The sequence below is a fragment of the Dendropsophus ebraccatus genome, chromosome 5, assembly GCF_027789765.1.
Source record: "Dendropsophus ebraccatus isolate aDenEbr1 chromosome 5, aDenEbr1.pat, whole genome shotgun sequence".
NCBI lineage: Eukaryota > Metazoa > Chordata > Amphibia > Anura > Hylidae > Dendropsophus > Dendropsophus ebraccatus.
The window spans coordinates 5,056,073-5,078,876 of record NC_091458.1 but is presented as its reverse complement, the minus strand read 5'-3'; the positions used below and the strand labels follow the sequence as shown (position 1 = coordinate 5,078,876).

The window sequence follows — 22,804 nt, the reverse complement described above, 5'->3', positions numbered from 1 at the left end:
TCATGGGGTCACATGGTTACAGTATGGTACAGTACAGGAAGCCAGCCCCCGCAGGGGCGGTCTCACAATGCTCCACCCCCGCTTAGTCAGTGATTCCTGGTGGGAGGGGAGTGATGGTGGTCTGCAGGGCCTGCTCTCAGTAACAGGTGAGGGGTCAGCAGGTTGGGGGCGGCGAGGTGTGAATGACGACCTATGAGCCGTTTCTCTTCTTATACCTTTATTCAATAAAAAGCAGAAAATCAGAGATAATTCAGCAGAGAGGTGAATATTATAGTGAGCGCTGAGGACCCCTGGGGGGATGTGGGGGGTCCAAGCCGGGGTGGGGGGGCAGACAGGGAGGAATGGGGAAGGTCTTTCTAATCCTGATCTGTGGCTCCTGTATAACTATAACTCCCAACATGCCCCAGCAGTATCATTGTGCAACTACAACCTTCAGCATGCAATGTTACTCTATAGCTCCCATCATGTTCTCACAACTGCTGGGATCTGTAGTACATGGGCAGCACACTACAATCTCTTCCTGCTGTCTTCAGGGTTTGTAGTGACATGGCGGCCATGACAGTCAGAATTCCGTACCGGAGTCTGGGAGAGCTGGGTGACTACCTGTATGGGAACCAAAATGGTGGACTGAGGCCAGAGCAGGACCACCCTCACATCTCCAGGACATGCCATGATGGCCACGATGTACCCACAGAGCCAACCTACTGCTGACTACCCTGAGGGCCACAATGTACCCACAGAGCCAACCTACTGCTGACTACCATGATGGCCATGATGTATCCACAGAGCCAACCTACTGCTGACTACCCTGATGGCCACGATGTACCCACAGAGCCAACCTACTGCTGACTACCCTGATGGCCACGATGTACCCACAGAGCCAACCTACTGCTGACTACCATGATGGCCATGATGTACCCACAGAGCCAACCTACTGCTGACTACCATGAGGGCCACGATGTATCCACAGAGCCAACCTACTGCTGACTACCCTGATGGCCACGATGTACCCACAGAGCCAACCTACTGCTTACTACCCTGATGGCCACGATGTACCCACAGAGCCAACCTACTGCTGACTACCATGAGGGCCACAATGTACCCACAGAGCCAACCTACTGCTGACTACCATGATGGCCATGATGTACCCACAGAGCCAACCTACTGCTGACTACCATGAGGGCCACGATGTACCCACAGAGCCAACCTACTGCTGACTACCCTGATGGCCACGATGTACCCACAGAGCCAACCTACTGCTGACTACCATGATGGCCATGATGTACCCACAGAGCCAACCTACTGCTGACTACCATGAGGGCCACGATGTATCCACAGAGCCAACCTACTGCTGACTACCCTGATGGCCACGATGTACCCACAGAGCCAACCTACTGCTGACTACCCTGATGGCCACGATGTACCCACAGAGCCAACCTACTGCTGACTACCATGAGGGCCACAATGTACCCACAGAGCCAACCTACTGCTGACTACCATGATGGCCACGATGTACCCACAGAGCCAACCTACTGCTGACTACCATGAGGGCCACAATGTACCCACAGAGCCAACCTACTGCTGACTACCCTGATGGCCACGATGTACCCACAGAGCCAACCTACTGCTGACTACCATGATGGCCACGATGTACCCACAGAGCCAACCTACTGCTGACTACCATGAGGGCCACAATGTACCCACAGAGCCAACCTACTGCTGACTACCATGAGGGCCACAATGTACCCACAGAGCCAACCCACTGCTGACTACCCTGATGGGCAGGATGTACCTACAGAGGTCATCACTCATGGGGGCGGAACACAGGTCCCAATGATTAGAATAAGAGTCCCAGTGATTCCAATGAAAGGAGACAACGTCTTCTATATGTTCTCTTCTTCTTTGGTCATTGATCATGGATGAATAGAAGACATGACGCTTTTTCCTCGTTTTCTGTTTCATTGACCAACCAGATTCTCAGCAGTCTAATCTTCCATAATGGTGGAGGACTGACCATTCTTTATATGTGAAGTTCTTAGTCTTCTTCTTGAGCAATCTTAGATCATGGTGTAGATGTGAGTCTGTGAAGGTCCCAGGGTCTTTAGTGACTGCTCAGAATATGTCTGTACATGGATACTGATAGGTGCACATTAGGGCACATGAAGGTTTGGCACGTAGACTATGGTGGATCCTTTATCATGACCTGCTTTTCACTGACAGCGACCCATACACAGTCCCTAAAAATAATGTGTATGAATGCTGTGCCCAGTCTCTGGTCCAAGGACAGGACAGTCTCAGTCATCGGTCCCCTTACACCCTCAGCCACCAGTATTGGTCACAGGACAGGAAAGTCTCAGTCAATGGTCCTAGGACAGGAAGCTCTCAGCCATTGGTCTCAGGACAGGAAGCTCTCAGTCATTGGTCCCAGGATAGGAAGCTCTCAGTCATTGGTCCTAGGACTGGAGGCTCTTATCCATTGGTCCTAGGACTGGAGGCTCTTATTCATTGGTCCTAGGACAGGAAGCTCTCAGCTATTGGTCACAGGATAGGAAGCTCTAAGTCACTGGCCCTCGAATGGGAAGCTCTCCATGACATGTCCTAGGACAGAAGGCCCTAAGGAATTGTTCCTGGGACATAAAGAACTCATTCATGGGTCACAGCATAGGATGCTCCTAGTTAAAGGTCACAGGCTAGGATGCTCTGTCTTTTCATAACCAAAACTGATATTTATAAGAAGCCAAAAAGACTCAACAGAAGCTCTAGTCAACAAGGAGGAAAATTTCAAAAACAAATTCTGCACATCAGCGGTCATCATGGTATCTCCAATCACAGACATGTACTTGGGCTCACAGTACTGGGTCCTAGGACAGGAGGCTCTCAGTCATTGGTCCTAGGACAGGAGGCTCTCAGTCATTGGTCCTAGGATAGAAAGTTCTCAGCCATGTACTTGGGCTCACAGTACTGGGTCCAACTTTGCCAGGGTTTCAGTCAACAAAGCAAGACGTCTACCAAACTTCTCCTCAGTCTCTGAAATGTGAGGGTCTTTATGAGGTCAGGAGGTTGACATCACAGTAGAAAGCACGGGCTCTTCTTCTTGACTGGGTTTGGGTTGAAGACAGCTCTCACTGCCTCCATGAAGACTTCCTTGATACCGTCGTGATTCAAGGCTGAGCACTCCATGTACTTCACGGCGTGGATGTGCTTGGACAGGCTGACTCCTTGTTGGAAGGTGATTGGTGCCTGGTTCTGCTCTTTCAGCTTCTTGATGACATCTTGGTTGTTCCTGAGATCTTTCTTAGTTCCTACCAAAAGGATTGGCACATTGGGGCAGTGGTGCCCCACCTCTGGATACCACTTATGCTTGACGTTTTCATAGGATGGAGGGCTGGAGATGGAGAAGCAGATGATGAACACGTTAGTCTGGGGGTAGGAGAGTGTCCTTAGGCGGTCATACTCCTCTTGTCCTGCTGTGTCCCACAGATTCAGGCAGATCGTTTTTCCATCCACTGTAGTTTGGGCGCTGTAGTTGTCAAAGACGGTGGGGATGTATTCCTTGGGGAAGGCGTTGGTTGTGTAACAGATAAGGAGACATGTCTTCCCAACGGCTCCGTCTCCGACTACAACACACTTTATGGTCTGCATCCTGGAAGATGTTGTGCCCTCTGTTAGCAACCTGCAAAACAAGAGTGGAGAATGTCAGTCAGTGTGTCATCTCCATGGTGGTATCAAAGAGCAGATCCATCCAAATGCAGTCATCAGTGGAGATGGTACTCTATAAACTTAGACCACAAAGGCCTCTATGCCTGGCCCCATTCCTATGTATGAATGTATAAAGAAATAAAGCCCATCTCTCCCCAAAGGGGGTGCAAATAACTTCAAGCCCACCCTCAAGCCATGACCCTGCACTAAAGACCACCCGTCTAGGGGGCAAACAGTTAATCTAGTAGATGGACAGTGAAATTACCCAATGGTGCGGGATGTGGTGGTGTCACTGAGAGTCAGAGAGCTCCTCCCGCCACGTCCATGGTTGCATCACCTCTGACTTCCAGTAATGTGAGTGTCAGTGACGAAATTGAGGAAATTCACTGTAGATTCCTGCCCAACCGCACAAGAGGAAGTTTCATCTGAACTTCTCAGACCTCATCCTTCTCCATTTCTACTACTACCTAGTCAAATCCTTCTTCCTCCTCTAAATGAGCTGCACATCGCATAGAAACATAGAGGATTGTCGGCAGAAAAAGACCACTGGGTCCATCGAGTCGGCCCTTTTACTATTTCCCTTATTATCTTAGGATAGATATATGTATATACCAGGCAGGTTTACATTCACTTATTGTAGATTTACCGACCACATCTGTCCCCCCTTTCCCTTCTTCCTCCTGTAACATATATAAAGGTTTCCATCATGTCCTCCTTTCCCTTCTTCCCCCTGTAACATATATAAAGGTTTCCATCATGTCCCCCCTTTCCCTTCTTCCTCCTGTAACATATATAAAGGTTTCCATCATGTCCTCCCTTTCCCTTCTTCCTCCTGTAACATATATAAAGGTTTCCACCATGTCCTCCCTTTCCCTTCTTCCTCCTGTAACATATATAAAGGTTTCCATCATGTCTCCCCTTTCCCTTCTTCCTCCTGTAACATATATAAAGGTTTTCATCATGTCCTCCCTTTCCCTTCTTCCCTCCTGTAACATATATAAAGGTTTCCATCATGTCCTCCCTTTCCCTTCTTCCTCTTGTAACATATATAAAGGTTTCCATCATGTCCCCCCTTTCCCTTCTTCCTCCTGTAACATATATAAAGGTTTCCATCATGTCTCCCCTTTCCCTTCTTCCTCCTGTAACATATATAAAGGTTTCCATCATGTCCTCCCTTTCCCTTCTTCCTCCTGTAACATATATAAAGGTCTCCATCATGTCTCCCCTTTCCCTTCTTCCTCCTGTAACATATATAAAGGTTTCCATCATGTCCTCCCTTTCCCTTCTTCCTCCTGTAACATATATAAAGGTTTCCATCATGTCCCTCCTTTCCCTTCTTCCTCCTGTAACATATATAAAGGTTTCCATCATGTCCCTCCTTTCCCTTCTTCCTCCTGTAACATATATAAAGGTTTCCATCATGTCCTCCTTTCCCTTCTTCCTCCTGTAACATATATAAAGGTTTCCATCATGTCCCCCCTTTCCCTTCTTCCTCCTGTAACATATATAAAGGTTTCCATCATGTCCTCCCTTTCCCTTCTTCCTCCTGTAACATATATAAAGGTTTCCATCATGCCCTCCCTTTCCCTTCTTCCTCCTGTAACATATATAAAGGTTTCCATCATGTCCTCCTTTCCCTTCTTCCTCCTGTAACATATATAAAGGGTTCCTCATGCCCTCCCTTTCCCTTCTTCCTCCTGTAACATATATAAAGGTTTCCATCATGTCCCCCCTTTCCCTTCTTCCCTCCTGTAACATATATAAATGTTTCCATCATGTCCTCCCTTTCCCTTCTTCCTCCTGTAACATATATAAAGGTTTCCATCATGTCCTCCCTTTCCCTTCTTCCTCCTGTAACATATATAAAGGGTTCCTCATGCCCTCCCTTTCCCTTCTTCCTCCTGTAACATATATAAAGGTTTCCATCATGTCCCCCCTTTCCCTTCTTCCCTCCTGTAACATATATAAATGTTTCCATCATGTCCTCCCTTTCCCTTCTTCCTCCTGTAACATATATAAAGGTTTCCATCATGTCCTCCCTTTCCCTTCTTCCTCCTGTAACATATATAAAGGGTTCCTCATGCCCTCCCTTTCCCTTCTTCCTCCTGTAACATATATAAAGGTGTCCATAATCTCCAGATGTGATGTCACTAGAGCTCTATACAGCGGGATCATATTCTCCTCTTCCTACATAAAGTCCTTGAAGTCCTGGTAAATTGGGGAAAATTGGTGCTGGCGGAGATAGTAGTGAATTCTGGTGACGGGTAATGAACAATAATGAGATTAGGGTGACTGGTGGGGAATAGTAGTAGTGAAAGAAAGTTTATGATCAGTGGTGACATGGTGTGTGAGCGGAGGACCTCTGTGATGAGGAGGACACACACACACACACACACCACACACATATATATATATTAGTGATGAGCGAATAGTGAGATATTCGAATATTTGATAGTCGTATGAATATCCAGCGAATATTCAAATATTCGATCCCATTAAAGTCTATGGGAACAAGTATTCGATTAGTGAAAAACATCTATTTGACCATTTGGAGGGTGAAACCGGAAGCTGGGGGATTTGAACGTTTATCGAATATTCGAATATCTCACTATTCGATCGAACTGTATTCGCTCATCACATATATATATATATATATCCATCTAGGAGCCGGACGTGTCGTATCCTGAGGTGTCTCTGGCTTCTACGCACAGAAGAAGATTCCTGCTCTTCCCGGAAGGACACAAACTTCCTATAATATTCTCACAGGAAATTTGAGGATCCTAAAGAGGCCGCTGCGTCAGAACCCGGCGGCCGGCGGCCTTCCGGGCAGCAAGGAATCCACGCACGCCATCATGAAGGGGTCTGCAACCTCCTAATAGACTTTACCAAACCTAGGGAAGAGGAGCAGTGGAGCTGTTACCATAGCAACCAATTAGATCAAAGTGTCCATAGCAACCAATAGGATTAGTGTCCATAGCTACCAACCAGATTACTGTCCATAGCAACTAATTAGATTACAGTGTCCATAGCAACTAATTAGATTACAGTGTCCATAGCAACCAGTCAAATTAGTGTCCATAGCAACTAATCAGATTAGTGTCCGTAGAAACCATTTACATTACAGTATCAATCCCGTGCCCCACCATCTTAAATTTAACTATCCTCAGCCACTCTAGTCCACCATCTGTACTTCACCATTTCCAAACCAAACATCCTTAACCCCTTTACCCCACCATCTCAATCCCAACCATCCTCAGCTCCTGTCGCACTACCTCCATTGCAACTATCCTCCCCCCTTTGCCCCACCATCTCCAACCCAACCATCCTCAACCCCTTTACTCCACCATTTCCAAATATCCTTAACCCCTCTATCTCCAACCCAACCATCCTCAACCCCTCTACCTCCTACCCAACTATCCTCAACCCTTGTACACCACCATCCTAAACCTAATCATCACCCTCTGTACTCTACCATTTCTAACCCAACTATCCTCAACCCCTGTACCCCACATTTCAAACCCAACTATCTTCAACCCTTTCTGTCCTACAATCTTCATCTCTACTACCCTCAACCCTGCTACCCTACCATCTCCAATCCAGCTCCCAGCTATCCTCAGATGCTCTAACTCACCATCTTCAAACCATTTACCCTGCCATTTCCAAGTTCATCTTTACCCAACCCCTGAATCCTGCCATCCCCTATACCCAACCCCTCTACACTGCCATCTATCCAACTATGTCCATCCCCAATTATTCTCAATGCCTCTACCCTGCCATTTCTAAACCTAAATAAACCCCAACTCTTTATCATGCCAACCTCAGCTAAACCCAATCCCTCTACTGTGCCATCTCCAACCCCAACTATACCTAACCCCCTCTACCCTGTCATCTCCAACCTCAAATAAACCCCAACTCATGCCAACCTCAGCTACACTCACTCCCACTAGCCCAACATCTCCAGCACCAACTATCCCCAACCCCTCTATCCTGCTATTTCTAACCCCAACTATAGCCAAACCTACTGAGCCATCAACAACCCCAACTATCCTCAAGCTTCCAAACTCTATTTTCTGTTTTTTTTTAAAATCAGATCTTTTTTATTGAAAAAAACAGATTTTTACAAACACACAAAGTGTTTCATTTTCTCCCAACTCCCCCCCCCCCCCCCCTCCCACATCCCAAATAGTGGGACTCCAAAAAGGAAAGAAAAAAAAAAACCAAAAAGGAGGGAAAGGGCACAGAAATACCCTCAACAGAAAAATTACATACTAATACAGAATATTTCAGGTAGCCAAGGAAAGCATAAATCCTTCATACAATGCTAGTCACGAAAAATAGTTACAGCAGCGGATCGGGAGCTTCTGTCCCCCGGCCATGTACACATGTCAGCAGACACAAAGAGTAATAAAAATAAGAAAAAAACCCAAAGAGCAAGGGGGGAGGGGGAATAGTTCCACCCTGCCAAAAGTATAGCAAGGCAACGTGCTTGGTCCAGAAGAGAGGGGGGGGGGGGGGGGGGGAGAGAGAGAGAAGGGTGAGGGAGGGGGGGTGGGGGGGTTGAAGGCAGGATCAGTTGGAACAGTAGGTGACCCTAATCCACTAAGCCACGTCTCCTGGCGCCACTGGTATTTTGATCTGCTAGCAATAAGAAAGCCTCCATTGGGGACCTCCGGAGATGTCTAGAAGGAATGCCAGGGGCGTCTATCCAGGGGTTTCCTCATGGCCTTTCGCTTTTTATAGACACCTTTCTCCAGGCGAACAACATTATTCATTTTAGCAATTAGTTCTGTCACTGTGGGTGCGGTAGGTTGTATCCAGTGTTTGGCTATTAGTTTACGTGCTTGGTAGAAGACTCTACAAAGGGCTAGCTCGATACCAGAGGGCTCATCATCCTCCCCCACTAGGCCCAGAACACACTTCAGAGGTTCCACTGGCACCGTGATCCCAAACACTCGCTTTATGAGCGCCACCACCCCCTTCCAATAACCCTCCAACTCCACGCAACTCCACATGAGGTGTAATATGTGTGCCTCCTCAATTTCGCAACGAGGACATTTCGAGTCCATACGAACCCCTATTTTAAAAAGAAACTGAGGTGTTCTATACACTCTATGGAGGAGGAGTAACTGTGAGAGTCTATGTGTCTCGGACACAGCTAGCTTTGGCGTTAAGGCCATCACAGTATGCTATTGTTCATCCGAAATGGGTCTTATATCTGCCTCCCACTGCTCCTTTATCAGTAAAGGCCTAGCAGACATGTACGAAGCCAATAACACTTTATATATAATGGATATAAGGCCTTTAGAGTCTGGTGCCGTTAGTACCGTATCTAATAAATAGTGAGAAGTAACTCCCAAACTCAATTGTACCCTCTAGCCTACCGTCTTCAACCCAACTCCTACTATCTCTATCCAAACTGTACCCAACCCCTCTACCCTACCATCTCCAACCCAACTGCACCCAAGACCTCTACCCTACCATCTCCAACCCAACTGCACCCAACCCCTCTACCCTACCATCTCCATACCAACCCCTACCATCTCTATCCAAACTATACCCAACTCCTCTACTCTACCATCTCTAACTCTTACCATCTCTATTCAAACTGTACCCAACCCCTCTACCCTACCATCTCCAACCCAAATGTACACAATCCCTCTACTGTACCATCTCCAACCCAACTGTACGCAACCACTCTACCCTGCCATTTCCAACTACCCTCAACCTCTGTACCCTGCTATTTCCAACACATCATGGTGCTACTGTGCTGTTTGTACTGTGCATCGTGTGTGGGGATTGTGCTGTGTATTGTGAGTGACACAGGGCCACACCTTGTTTGTGGCTGATATAGAAAAATTGTACCCAACCCCTCTACCCTACCATCTCCAACCCAACTGCACCCAACCCCTCTACCCTACCATCTCCAACCCAACTGCACCCAACCCCTCTACCCTACCATCTCCAACCCAACTGCACCCAACCCCTCTACCCTACCATCTCCATACCAACCCCTACCATCTCTATCCAAACTATACCCAACTCCTCTACTCTACCATCTCTAACTCCTACCATCTCTATTCAAACTGTACCCAACCCTATCTACCTCTACCCTATCATCTCCAACCCAACTGCACCAAACCCCTCTACCCTATCATCTCCAACCCAACTGCACCAAACCCCTCTACCCTACCATCTCCAACCCAACTGTACGCAATCCCTCTACTGTACCATCTCCAACCCAACTGCACCCAACCCCTCTACCCTACCATCTCCAACCCAAATGTACCCAACCCCTCTACCCTACCATCTCCAACCCAACTGTACGCAATCCCTCTACTGTACCATCTCCAACCCAACTGCACCCAACCCCTCTACCCTACCATTTCCAACCCAACTGCACCCAACCCCTCTACCCTACCATCTCCAACCCAAATGTACCCAACTCCTCTACCCTACCATCTCCAACCCAAATGTACCCAACCCCTCTACCCTACCATCTTCAACCCAAATGTACCCCACCCCTCTACCCTACCGTCTCCAACCCAACTGTACGCAATCCCTCTACTGTACCATCTCCAACCCAACTGCACCCAACCCCTCTACCCTACCATCTCCAACCCAAATGTACCCAACCCCTCTACCCTACCATCTTCAACCCAAATGTACCCAACCCCTCTACCCTACCATCTCCAACTCAAATGTACCCAACCTCTCTACCCTACCATCTCCAACCCAAATGTACACAATCCCTCTACCGTACCATCTCCAACCCTACTGTACGCAACCACTCTACCCTGCCATTTCCAGCTACCCTCACCCCCTGTACCTTGCCATTTCCAACACATCATGGTGCTACTGTGCTGTTTGTACTGTGCATCGTGTGTGGGGATTGTGCTGTGTATTGTGAGTGACACAGGGCCACACCTTGTTTGTGGCTGATATAGAAAAGAAGAAGTGTCACTGAGTTCCTGTTTTGAGGATGTTCACAGCTTGTACTAACTTTGCCCCTCCATGGGCTGTGTCCACCATATCCTGTGCGATCAGTCACTGCCCAAGGGCCTAACAACTGGGGGAGGGGGGTCCAGGCCTTTCTTGTATCCCATGTACAGATGGAGCTGAGAGGTGGGCTCCTCCTGTGGTGGTCATTGATTAAGATGGTGGTTCAGACTGCTCCAGTTAGTTGTTTCTCAGCATCAGACACCTGTAAGTGCATGCACATTAGGGGTTTAGGCTTCCGATGTGAACCCCATGGTGGTCCCACTTTTACTGTTTGTACTGTAAACTTTCAGGCCTCCCCCTTTCCAGAGGAGATCACTATGTGATCACAATAGACTGTGCGGCTGTACTGTATACATATATATGCCCTGTGGTGTGTGCAGGAAGTCGGTGACATAACACGGGCCCGAGCTGCTTTGGTTTTCTGTTTTCTTTCTTGACAAGAAAACCACAGAGGCGGCCGCCCCGCGCACAATGAGAACAAAGAGACGAGACACAACCCCTGCCGCTTCCATTGCCCGCCCGCCGCCACCGCACTTCCTGTTCCTGTATATAGGGAGCAGTATTATAGTAATTATATTCCTGTATATAGGGGCAGTATTATAGTAGTTATATTCCTGTATATAGGAGCAGTATTATAGTAGTATATTCCTGTATATAGGAGCAGTATTATAGTAGTTATATCCCTGTATATAGGGGGCAGTATTATAGTAGTTATATCCCTGTATATAGGAGCAGTATTATAGTAGTTATATTCCTGTATATAGGGAGCAGTATTATAGTAGTTATATCCCTGTATATAGGAGCAGTATTATAGTAGTTATATTCCTGTATATAGGAGCAGTATTATAGTAGTATATTCCTGTATATAGGAGCAGTATTATAGTAGTTATATTCCTGTATATAGGAACAGTATTATAGTAGTTATATTCCTGTATATAGGAGCAGTATTATAGTAGTTATACTCCTGTATATAGGAGCAGTATTATAGTAGTTATATTCCTGTATATAGGGAGCAGTATTATAGTAGTTATATTCCTGTATATAGGAGCAGTATAATAGTAGTTATATTCCTGTATATAGGGAGCAGTATTATAGTAGTTATATCCCTGTATATAGGAGCAGTATTATAGTAGTTATATTCTTGTATATAGGAGCAGTATAATAGTAGTTATATTCCTGTATATAGGGAGCAGTATTATAGTAGTTATATTCCTGTATATAGGAGCAGTATTATAGTAGTTATACTCCTGTATATAGGAGCAGTATTATAGTAGTTATATTCCTGTATATAGGGAGCAGTATTATAGTAGTTATATTCCTGTATATAGGAGCAGTATTATAATAGTTATATTCCTGTATATAGGAGCAGTATTATAGTAGTTATATTCCTGTATATAGGAGCAGTATTATAGTAGTTATATTCCTGTATATAGGAGCAGTATTATAGTAGTATCTCCCTGTATATAGGAGCAGTATTATAGTAGTTATATTCCTGTATATAGGAGCAGTATTATAGTAGTTATATTCCTGTATATAGGAGCAGTATTATAGTAGTATGTATTCCTGTATATAAGAGCAGTATAATAGTAGTTATATTCCTGTATATAGGAGCAGTATTATAGCAGTTGTATTCATCCACAAGGGGGCAGCATTCCTTATTAGAAGTTACTGGTGCGGTAAGGTGTGGATGAGGGATATTTCGGTAACTCTTTGTAGTGTTGGGGTTCTGCTGTGATGTTTTCTATATCTGGATCTTCCTGTATCTTCTATAGTCTGAGGAGGAAGCGTCTGGCCTTGTTCTGGTGTCTGGGGACCCTTCCCCCTATAGTATACATTCTCCTGATTCCTGGGGTTATGGCCCTATGGGGACTGCTTTCTATATTTGTCTGTCTGGGGGATATCAATGAGGAAAGAATGTATATACAGAGGGCGGACATGACACAAAGCAGGAGGAGTGGATACAGTCCTTTCCTTCCTGAGACCCCACTGCAGCCCACTTACTGCTAGGAGGGTCACATAACCTGAGGCTTGGGACTGCCATGTGTGTCTTATATAGGATACAAGGCCCTGTACACTGTAACAAACCCTCAGCTGTGTGAGCAGGACTCTGGCTGATCTCAGCTGCTGCTGTCGTGTACGTGATGGCTCCATGGCAGACACATTTCCTCTCTAGGCTCTGACCGAGTGTGAACATGGTGACGCCGAGTCCTCCGAGCTGAGAAGATTGTGGTTTCTGGAGATTATCTCTCCCTGAATATTACAGATATAGAGCCGGAGTTTCCTCATAGCACAGGCTGCTTCCTATAGATTATTACAGCTCTCCCCTAATAATTCCTGCTCTTCCAATAAGGGAAAGTCCGCCATATATCCACCATGTGTATAAAGCCGGAGGACAGAGGAGGAGGTGTCATGTGTGATATAGACGGGGACGTGACAGGAGGATACAATGTAATAATATTATATGACAGGAGGATACAGTGTAATAATATTATATGACGGGAGGATACAGTGTAACAATATTATATATCAGGAGGATACAGTGTAATAATATATGACAGGAGGATACAGCGTAATAATATATATCAGGAGGATACAGTGTAATAATAGTATATGACGGGAGGATACAGCGTAATAATATATAGCAGGAGGATACAGTGTAATAATATTATATGACAGGAGGATACAGTGTAATATTATATAGCAGGAGGATACAGTGTAATAATATATGACGGGAGGATACAGCGTAATAATATTATATAGCAGGAGGATACAGTGTAATAATATTATATGACAGGAGGATACAGTGTAATAATATTATATAGCAGGAGGATACAGTGTAATATTATATATCAGGAGTATACAGTGTAATAATATTATATGACGGGAGGATACATAGGGCTGGGCGATATTGGCCTAAATCAATATCGCGGTTTATCGCATATGTAGCTGCGGTAACGATAATTGGACGATAACTATGACACGCCCCCTTTGTAAGCCACACCCCTTTTACAGGCCACACCCACTCGGCCGTGCCAAACTGGGGATAGTTTGTTTCAATAAAGTTAAAAAAGTACAGTAACTCAATGAGCAGCAACCCAAGCTAGGTACACACTACAGGACATGTATATACAGGTATACAGCTATGTGCACACTACAGGACGTGTATATACAGGTATACAGCTATGTGCACACTACAGGACGTGTATATACAGGTATATAGCTATGTACTATAGGTACCCAGAGTATATATGATGGGTATATACAGTATGTATGATGGGTATATATATAGTATATACAGGTGACAGTACAGGGACGTACATTATAGGGGGCTGTAGATGGCACTGCACTGACACGCTGTAAAGATATCGATCTATCGTTCGTGACAGACGCACATCCAAGGCTGAAGTAGAGGGTGCTGAACACAGAAAGGCCTTTGGCAGGGGGTCCCAAAATACAAAGCAGCAAGAGTCCGCAGCACACCAGCATATAGTGAAGAGATAAGCATGCTTGAAAATGATTCTGGAGTGAATTGAAACGTCGTATCCTGCACCTTATTTGATGGAATGAACCACTCTTCACTACATGCTGGTGTGCTGCGGACTCTTGCTGCTTTATCTATTCTATCTATTCTCTATCTATCTATCTATCTATCTATCTCCTATCTATCTATCTATCTCCTATCTATCTATCTATCTATCTATATCTCCTATCTATCTATCTATCTATCTATCTATCTATCTATCTATCTATCTCCTATCTATCTATCTATCTATCTATCTATCTATCTATCTATCTATCTATCTATCTATCTTCTATCTATCTATCTATCATCTATTTCCTATCTATCTATCTATCTATCTCCTATCTATCTATCTATCTATCTATCTATCTATCTATCTATCTATCTATCTATCTATCTATCTATCTATCATCTATCTCCTATCTATCTATGTATCTATCTATCTATCTATCTCCTATCTTCTATCTATCTATCTCCTATATCTCCTATCTATCTATCTCCTATATCTCCTATCTATCTATCTCCTATCTATCTATCTATCTATCTCCTATCTATCTATCTATCTATCTATCTATCTATCTATCTATCTATCTATCTCCTATCTATCTATCTATCTATCTCCTATCTATCTATCTATCTATCTATCTATCTATCTATCTATCTATCTATCTCCTATCTATCTATCTATCTATCTATCTCCTATCTATCTATCTTCTCTACGGGGAGGTGGGCAGGGGTGTACGGGGGGGGGCGGGCAGGGGTGGACGGGGGGGGGGGCGGGCAGGGGTGTATGGGTACACAGGGGAGCGGGCAGAGGTGGATGGGTACACAGGGGGGCCGGCAGGGGTGGATGGGTACACAGTGGGGCAGCAGGGGTGGATGGGTACACAGGGGGGCCGGCAGGGGTGGATGGGTACACAGGGGGTCCGGCAAGGGTGGATGGGTACACAGGGGGGCCGGCAAGGGTGGATGGGTACACAGGGGAGCGGGTAGCACACAGGGGGGCGGGCAGGGGTGGCTGGGTACACAGGGGGGCGGGCAGGGGTGGCTGGGTACACAGGGGGGCGGGCAGGGGTGGCTGGGTACACAGGGGGGCGGGCAGGGGTGGCTGGGTACACAGGGGGGCGGGCAGGGGTGGCTGGGTACACAGGGGGGCGGGCAGGGGTGGCTGGGTACACAGGGGGGCGGGCAGGGGTGGCTGGGTACACAGGGGGGCGGGCAGGGGTGGATGGGTACACAGGGGGGCGGGCAGGGGTGGATGGGTACACAGGGAGCTGCATGCATATGCTCCTCCACCTTGAGATCTGACCGGCGTCCCTGCACACACATGACATTAATGTGCAGCGCTCGCCGGGAGGAGGGGGGGGACCGGCACCAGTCCTGTCCGAGCGCCCTTCTCCTCCGGCCGGCGAGCGCTGCACATGTTAATGTCCTGTGTGTGCCGGGACGCCGGACGGGACAGGATCACTCAGGAACATTCTCCCCTGGACCCTGCTGCTCCTCCACTTCCCGCGCGCACACCGGCGTCCCTGCACACACAGGACATTAACGTGCAGCGCTCGCCGGCCGGAGGAGAAGGGCGCTCGGACAGGACTGGTGCCGCTCCCCCAACTCCCCCTCCCGGCGAGCGCTGCACGTTAATGTCCTGTGTGTGCAGGGACGCCGGACGGGACAGGGGGAGGGCGGGCGCTCAGACTGGACGGATGCGGGGGGAGGGCTGTGCACTCGGGCATTCTCACCTGGGCCCTGCTGCTCCTCCACCTCCCGCTCTGATTCCGGCGTCCCTGCACATAACGTGCAGCGCTCACGCCGGGCCGCGACTGCGTGCAGAAGCTCTTTTGGAAACACAAAAATACCGCAGATACCGTCCTGGCTCAGTTGAGGTCGGTTAACCGACGCCAGTGACGGTATCGGTATTTTTGCGGTATACCGCCCAGCCCTAAGGATACAGCATAATATTATATATCAGGAGGATACAGTGTAAAAATAGCAGGAGGATACAGCATAATTATATTATATATCAGGAGGATACAGTGTAATAATATTATATATCAGGAGGATACAGTGTAATAATATTATATGACAGGAGGATACAGTGTAATTATATAATATGACAGGAGGATACAGCATAATAATATTATATATCAGGAGGATACAGTGTAATAATATTATATATTAGGAGGATACAGTGTAATAATATTATATGACGGGAAAATACAGTGTAATAATATTATATAGCAAGAGGATACAGTGTAATAATATTATATAGCAGGAGGATATAGTGGAATAATATATATCAGGAGGATACAGTGTAATAATATTATATGACGGGAGGATACAGTGTAATAATATGTAGCAGGAGGATACAGCATAATTATATGATATGACAGGAGGATACAGCATAATAATATATATCAGGAGGATACAGTGTAATGATATTATATGACAGGAGGATACAGCGTAATAATATTTATCAGGAGGATACAGTGTAATAATATATATCAGGAGGATATAGTGTTATAATATTATATAGCAGAAGGATACAGTGTAATAATATTATATAGTAGGAGGATACAGTGTAATAATATATATCAGAAGGATACAGTGTAATAATATTATATGATGTGAGGATACAGTGTAATAATATTATATATCAAGAGGATACAGTGTAATAATATTACATATCAGGAGGATACAGTGTAATAATATTATATGATGGGAGGATACAGTGTAATAATATTATATAGCAGGAGGATACAGTGTAATAATATATGTCAGGAGGATACAGTGTAATAATATTATATGTCGGGAGGATACAGTGTAATAATATTATATAGCAGGAGGATACAGTGTAATAATATATATCAGGAGGATACAGTGTAATAATATTATATGACGGGAGGATACAGTGTAATTATAATAAATATCAGGAGGATACAGTGTAATAATATTATATGACGGGAGGATACAGTGTAACAATATTATATATCAGGAGGATACAGTGTAATAATATTATATGATGGGAGGATACAGTGTAATATATATCAGGAGGATACAGTGTAATAATATTATATCAGGAGGATACAGTGTAATAATATTATATAGCAAGAGGATACAGTGTAATAATATATGTCAGGAGGATACAGTGTAATAATATTATATGACGGGAGGATACAGTGTAATATTATTATATATCAGGAGGATACAGTGTAATATATATCAGGAGGATACAGTGTAATAATATTATATCAGGAGGATACAGTGTAATAATATATATCAGGAGGATACAGTGTAATAATATTATATGACGGGAGGATACAGTGTAATATTATTATATATCAGGAGGATACAGTGTAATAATATATATCAGGAGGATACAGTGTAATAATAGTATATCAGGAGGATACAGTGTAATAATATTATATAGCAAGAGGATACAGTGTAATAATATATATCAGGAGGATACAGTGTAATAATATTATATAGCAAGAGGATACAGTGTAATAATATTATATATCAGGAGGATACAGTGTAATAATATTATACAGCAAGAGGATACAGCATAATAATATTATATATCAGGAGGATATAGTGTAATAATATTATATCAGGAGGATACAGTGTAATAATATTATATAGCCAGAGGATACAGCATAATAATATTATATATCAGGAGGATACAGTGTAATAATATTATATGATGGGAGGATACAGTGTAATATATATCAGGAGGATACAGCGTAATAATATTATACAGCAAGAGGATACAGCGTAATAATATTATACAGCAAGAGGATACAGCATAATAATATTATATATCAGGAGGATACAGTGTAATAATATTATATGATGGGAGGATACAGTGTAATATTATTATATATCAGGAGGATACAGCATAATAATATTATATATCAGGAGGATACAGTGTAATAATATTATATAGCAAGAGGATACAGTGTAATAATATTATATGATGGGAGGATACAGTGTAATAATATTATATAGCAGGAGGATACAGTGTAATAATATTATATGATGGGAGGATACAGTGTAATATATATCAGGAGGATACAGTGTAATAATATTATATCAGGAGGATACAGTGTAATAATATTATATAGCCAGAGGATACAGCATAATAATATTATATATCAGGAGGATACAGTGTAATAATATTATATGACGGGAGGATACAGTGTAATATTATTATATATCAGGAGGATACAGTGTAATATTATTATATATCAGGAGGATACAGTGTAATAATATTATATAGCAGGAGGATACAGTGTAATATTATATATCAGGAGTATACAGTGTAATATTATTATATGACGGGAGGATACGGTGTAATAATATTATATATTAGGAGGATACAGTGTAATAATATTAGATGCCGTGTATATACACAGGCGGCAGTACTATTCTCCCTGTGATTTGTGTTGGGTCCTCTGGGTGTGGGGTGGTCTTGTAGCTCTGTAGCATGGGGCAGCTTCAGTGCGGAGACCCCCGGGCAGGTAGAGGAATGGCGGGCTTCTTGAGTAACTTCCTGTCTGCTCTGGATCCTGACATGAGAACGCAGGGCGCGGGCCGGGCTGGGTTCCTCATTTTGTGTGTGAATGATGTCAGCAACTCACCCCATCCCCCATTATCTCCCGGCCTGCCCCTAGAAGACCCCATATCTCTGCCATATCTCCTCCCTCATTTCCCATGGAATTATTCCCACTACTCTCCAGCCACAGATTTACACATCCGCAGCCCTACACAGTGTCCTGGTGTTCCCAGATCGTCCCTCATATATCCCTGTACCCCCAGGGCCTGTACACTGAGGGGATCCTGCCCCCTGTACCCCCTGTACACTGAGGGGATCCTGCCCCCTGTACCCACTGTACACTGAGGGGATCCTGCCCCCTGTACCCCCTGTACACTGAGGGGATCCTGCCCCCTGTACCCCCTGTACACTGAGGGGATCCTGCCCCCTGTACCCCCTGTACACTGAGGGGATCCTGCCCCCTGTACCCCCTGTACACTGAGGGGATCCTGCCCCCTGTACGCCCTGTACACTGAGGGGATCCTGCCCCCTGTACCCACTGTACACTGAGGGGATCCTGCCCCCTGTACCCACTGTACACTGAGGGGATCCTGCCCCCTGTACCCCCTGTACACTGAGGGGATCCTGCCCCCTGTACCCCCAGGGCCTGTACACTGAGGGGATCCTGCCCCCTGTACCCCCTGTACACTGAGGGGATCCTGCCCCCTGTACCCCCAGGGCCTGTACACTGAGAGAATCCTGCCCCCTGTACCCCCTGTACACTGAGGGGATCCTGCCCCCTGTACCCACTGTACACTGAGGGGATACTGCCCCCTGTACCCACTGTACACTGAGGGGATCCTGCCCCCTGTACCCCCTGTACACTGAGGGGATCCTGCCCCCTGTACCCCCAGAGCCTGTACACTGAGAGGATCCTGCCCCCTGTACCCCCAGGGCCTGTACACTGAGGGGATCGTGCCCCCTGTACCCCCAGGGCCTGTACACTGAGGGGATCCTGCCCCCTGTACGGCCTGTACACTGAGAGGATCCTGGCCCCTGTACCCCCAGGGCCTGTACACTGAGGGGATCCTGCCCCCTGTACCCCCAGGGCCTGTACACTGAGATTATCCTGCCCCCTGTACCCCCAGGGCCTGTACACTGAGGGGATCCTGCCCCCTGTACCCCCAGGGCCTGTACACTGAGATTATCCTGCCCCCTGTACCCCCTGTACACTGAGGGGATCCTGCCCCCTGTACCCCCAGGGCCTGTACACTGAGGGGATCCTGCCCCCTGTACCCCCAGGGCCTGTACACTGAGAGGATCCTGCCCCCTGTACCCCCAGGGCCTGTACACTGAGGGGATCCTGCCCCCTGTACCCCCAGGGCCTGTACACTGAGATTATCCTGCCCCCTGTACCCCCATTGATTAGATTACAAGCCTTCAAGACAAGGTACTTAGATTGACAACCCCACTAGGTTACAGAACTTGCAACTTGGAACTTTCTAGTTGGTTTCCATCCTAGGACCACCAGGAGATGCTGGGAGAAGCCCTGTCCTATAGAGACACATAAAGTACATAGATACATCATGTAGGTGTCTATGTCCTCTGCTGTCTGGGGACCATTCTCCACCCAATAGCTGATCATCATCTAGAAGGTTTCCTCTTAAATGTTTCCACCCCAGATAACATGTACATACATACACTTACCTCTCATATCTCTGGGCAGGATACAGAGGTCTTCAAGTTGGCTAGAGATGTGGACCAGTGGGCCTGTTTGGATCTCAGTGAGGAGATGGTTTATGCCTTTTGGATCTCAGGGTGGAGGTAGATAGTTTATGCCGTCAGGACCTTTGGATCTCAGACTTGGATGCTCCCTGATGGCAGGAAGTGTTTCCTGGTGGCAAGAGGTATTCCCTGGTGGAAGGATCTGTCTTCTGGTGAAAGTAGATGTTCCTTAAAGCAAGGTGTGTTCTCAAATCGCAGGAAATGTTCCCTGGTGTCAGGAGGTATTTTCTGGTCTAGGACTTGTTCTTTGGTGTCAGAACCTGTTTTCCAGTGTGAGGTCCTTTCCTTTGGTCTTAGGTCCTGTTAACTTTTTATAGGACCTGTTTTCTAGTTGAAGTACCACTCCTCCAGTCTCAGGACCTCTCCTCTTGTCTTGGAACTTGTCCTATGGTTTTAGGACATCTCTTATGGTCTCAGGACTTGTCCACTGATCTCATGACTTGGTCTCTGGTCTCAGGATCTTTTCTTTGGTCTTGGAACTTGTCTTCTGGTCTAGGGACCTATTTTCTTGTTTAAGGTCTTACCCCTTGGTCTCAGGACATCTCCTCTGGTCTCATGACATTTCCTCTAGTCTCAGGACCTTTCCTTTAGTCTTAGGACCTTTCCTTTAGTCTCAGGACTTTGCCTCTGGTCTGATGTCTTCTCCTCTGGTCTGAGGCCCTCTCCTCTGGTCTCAGGACCTGTCCTATGGTGTCAGGACCTTCTCTCTGCTTTAAAGATTAGGCCTCTCGTCTCAGGACTTTTGATGTCTGGACTTGACCTCTGATCTCAAGACCTCTCCTTTGGTTGCAGGTCTTCTCTTCTGGTTGCAGGACTTCTCCTCTGGTCTCAAGGCCTCTCCTCTGGTTGCAGGACTTCTCTTCTCATCTCAGGACCTCTCCTCTGGTCTCAGGACCTCTCCTCTGGTCTCAGGACCTCTCTTCTGGTCTCAGGACCTCTCCTCTGGTCTTAGGACCTCTCCTCTGGTCTCTGGACCTCTCTTCTGGTCTCAGGACTTCTTCTTTGGTCTCAGGACCTCTCCTCTGGTCTCTGGACCTCTCCTCTGGTCTCTGGACCTCTCCTCTGGTCTCAGGACTTCTCCTCTGGTCTCTGGACCTCTCTTCTGGTCTCAGGACCTCTCTTCTGGTCTCAGGACCTCTCCTCTGGTCTCAGGACTTCTCCTCTGGTCTCAGGACCTCTCCTCTGGTCTCTGGACCTCTCCTCTGGTCTCTGGACCTCTCCTCTGGTCTCAGGACCTCTCTTCTGGTCTCAGGACCTCTCCTCTGGTCTCAGGACTTCTCCTCTGGTCTCAGGACCTCTCCTCTGGTCTCTGGACCTCTCCTCTGGTCTCTGGACCTCTCCTCTGGTCTCAGGACTTCTCCTCTGGTCTCAGGACCTCTCCTCTGGTCTCAGGACCTCTCTTCTGGTCTCAGGACCTCTCCTCTGGTCTCTGGACCTCTCCTCTGGTCTCAGGACTTCTCCTCTGGTCTCTGGACCTCTCTTCTGGTCTCAGGACCTCTCCTCTGGTCTCTGGACCTCTCCTCTGGTCTTAGGACCTCTCTTCTGGTCTCAGGACCTCTCCTCGGGTGTCTCCCGGCGCTCTGTGCTGCGTTCCTCCGCAGAGATGCTGTTAATAAGAGTCCAGGGCGTTACGGGCTGGAGACTCGGTGTAATACTCTGAAGAGCAGAAGGAAGTGAGTGAGAGGAGGAAGTTGAGAAGGAGAAGTAGAGAAGTGTTAGTGCTCCGCCAGCCTCAGCCGGTCCCCACTCCTTCCTGCCCATCACATCTGGGAGAGTCCAGGCTGCTGGGAAGCCACCATTAACCCCTTCCTTGTCTGACATTCCAGGGGGGATCCAGGGCTGCTGCTGAGGGGGTCACATCTGGAGGGGATCAGCAGGGGTCACACAGCCGGCTGCTCATATGAGCTTTAACCATTACTTTTAACTCTTTCAGCTCAGGACCAGCATGAGATGCAGATCCGTCTCTCCTGAGTTCTTCTAAGACCGTGCACATCTTAATATTGGAGATGAGAAACAGCTTGTCAGGTGCAGAATACTGCGGATGATGGACATAAAGCAGCGCGGGCCTGACTGCCCTTCAGGACCTTGGGAAAGTAGAGTGTCCATGGTGAAAGAGACGAGACTGAGAGGAGGACCACCTAAATAAAGAGAGTCCTTATTATTGTGCATGAGACAGCTGCGCCGAGACATTGTTCCTGCCGCCAACAAGACCCATGACGACAGGAGATTTCTCCACATTTCCTGCAACTTCTGCAATTTACTGCTGCAAT

General features: G+C 46.4%; 1 protein-coding gene across 1 annotated transcript; it reads right to left on the bottom strand.

Annotated features, from left to right (window-relative positions):
• Window positions 1–211: 211 nt before the first annotated feature.
• Window positions 212–22,284, bottom strand: RHOG (ras homolog family member G). Its single transcript, XM_069969334.1, has 2 exons — window positions 20,457–22,284; window positions 212–3,673 (listed from the first exon to the last, which is right to left on the bottom strand). Exon 2 carries the CDS (start codon window positions 3,640–3,642, stop codon window positions 3,067–3,069), a length of 576 nt encoding a protein of 191 aa, XP_069825435.1. The 5' UTR covers window positions 3,643–3,673; window positions 20,457–22,284; the 3' UTR covers window positions 212–3,066.
• Between the last annotated feature and the right edge of the window lie 520 nt (window positions 22,285–22,804).

Coding starts and splice junctions, on each gene's coding strand:
- RHOG (XM_069969334.1), bottom strand. CDS start 3,642: ATGCAGACCATAAAGTGTGTTGTAGTCGGAGACGGAGCCGTTGGGAAG.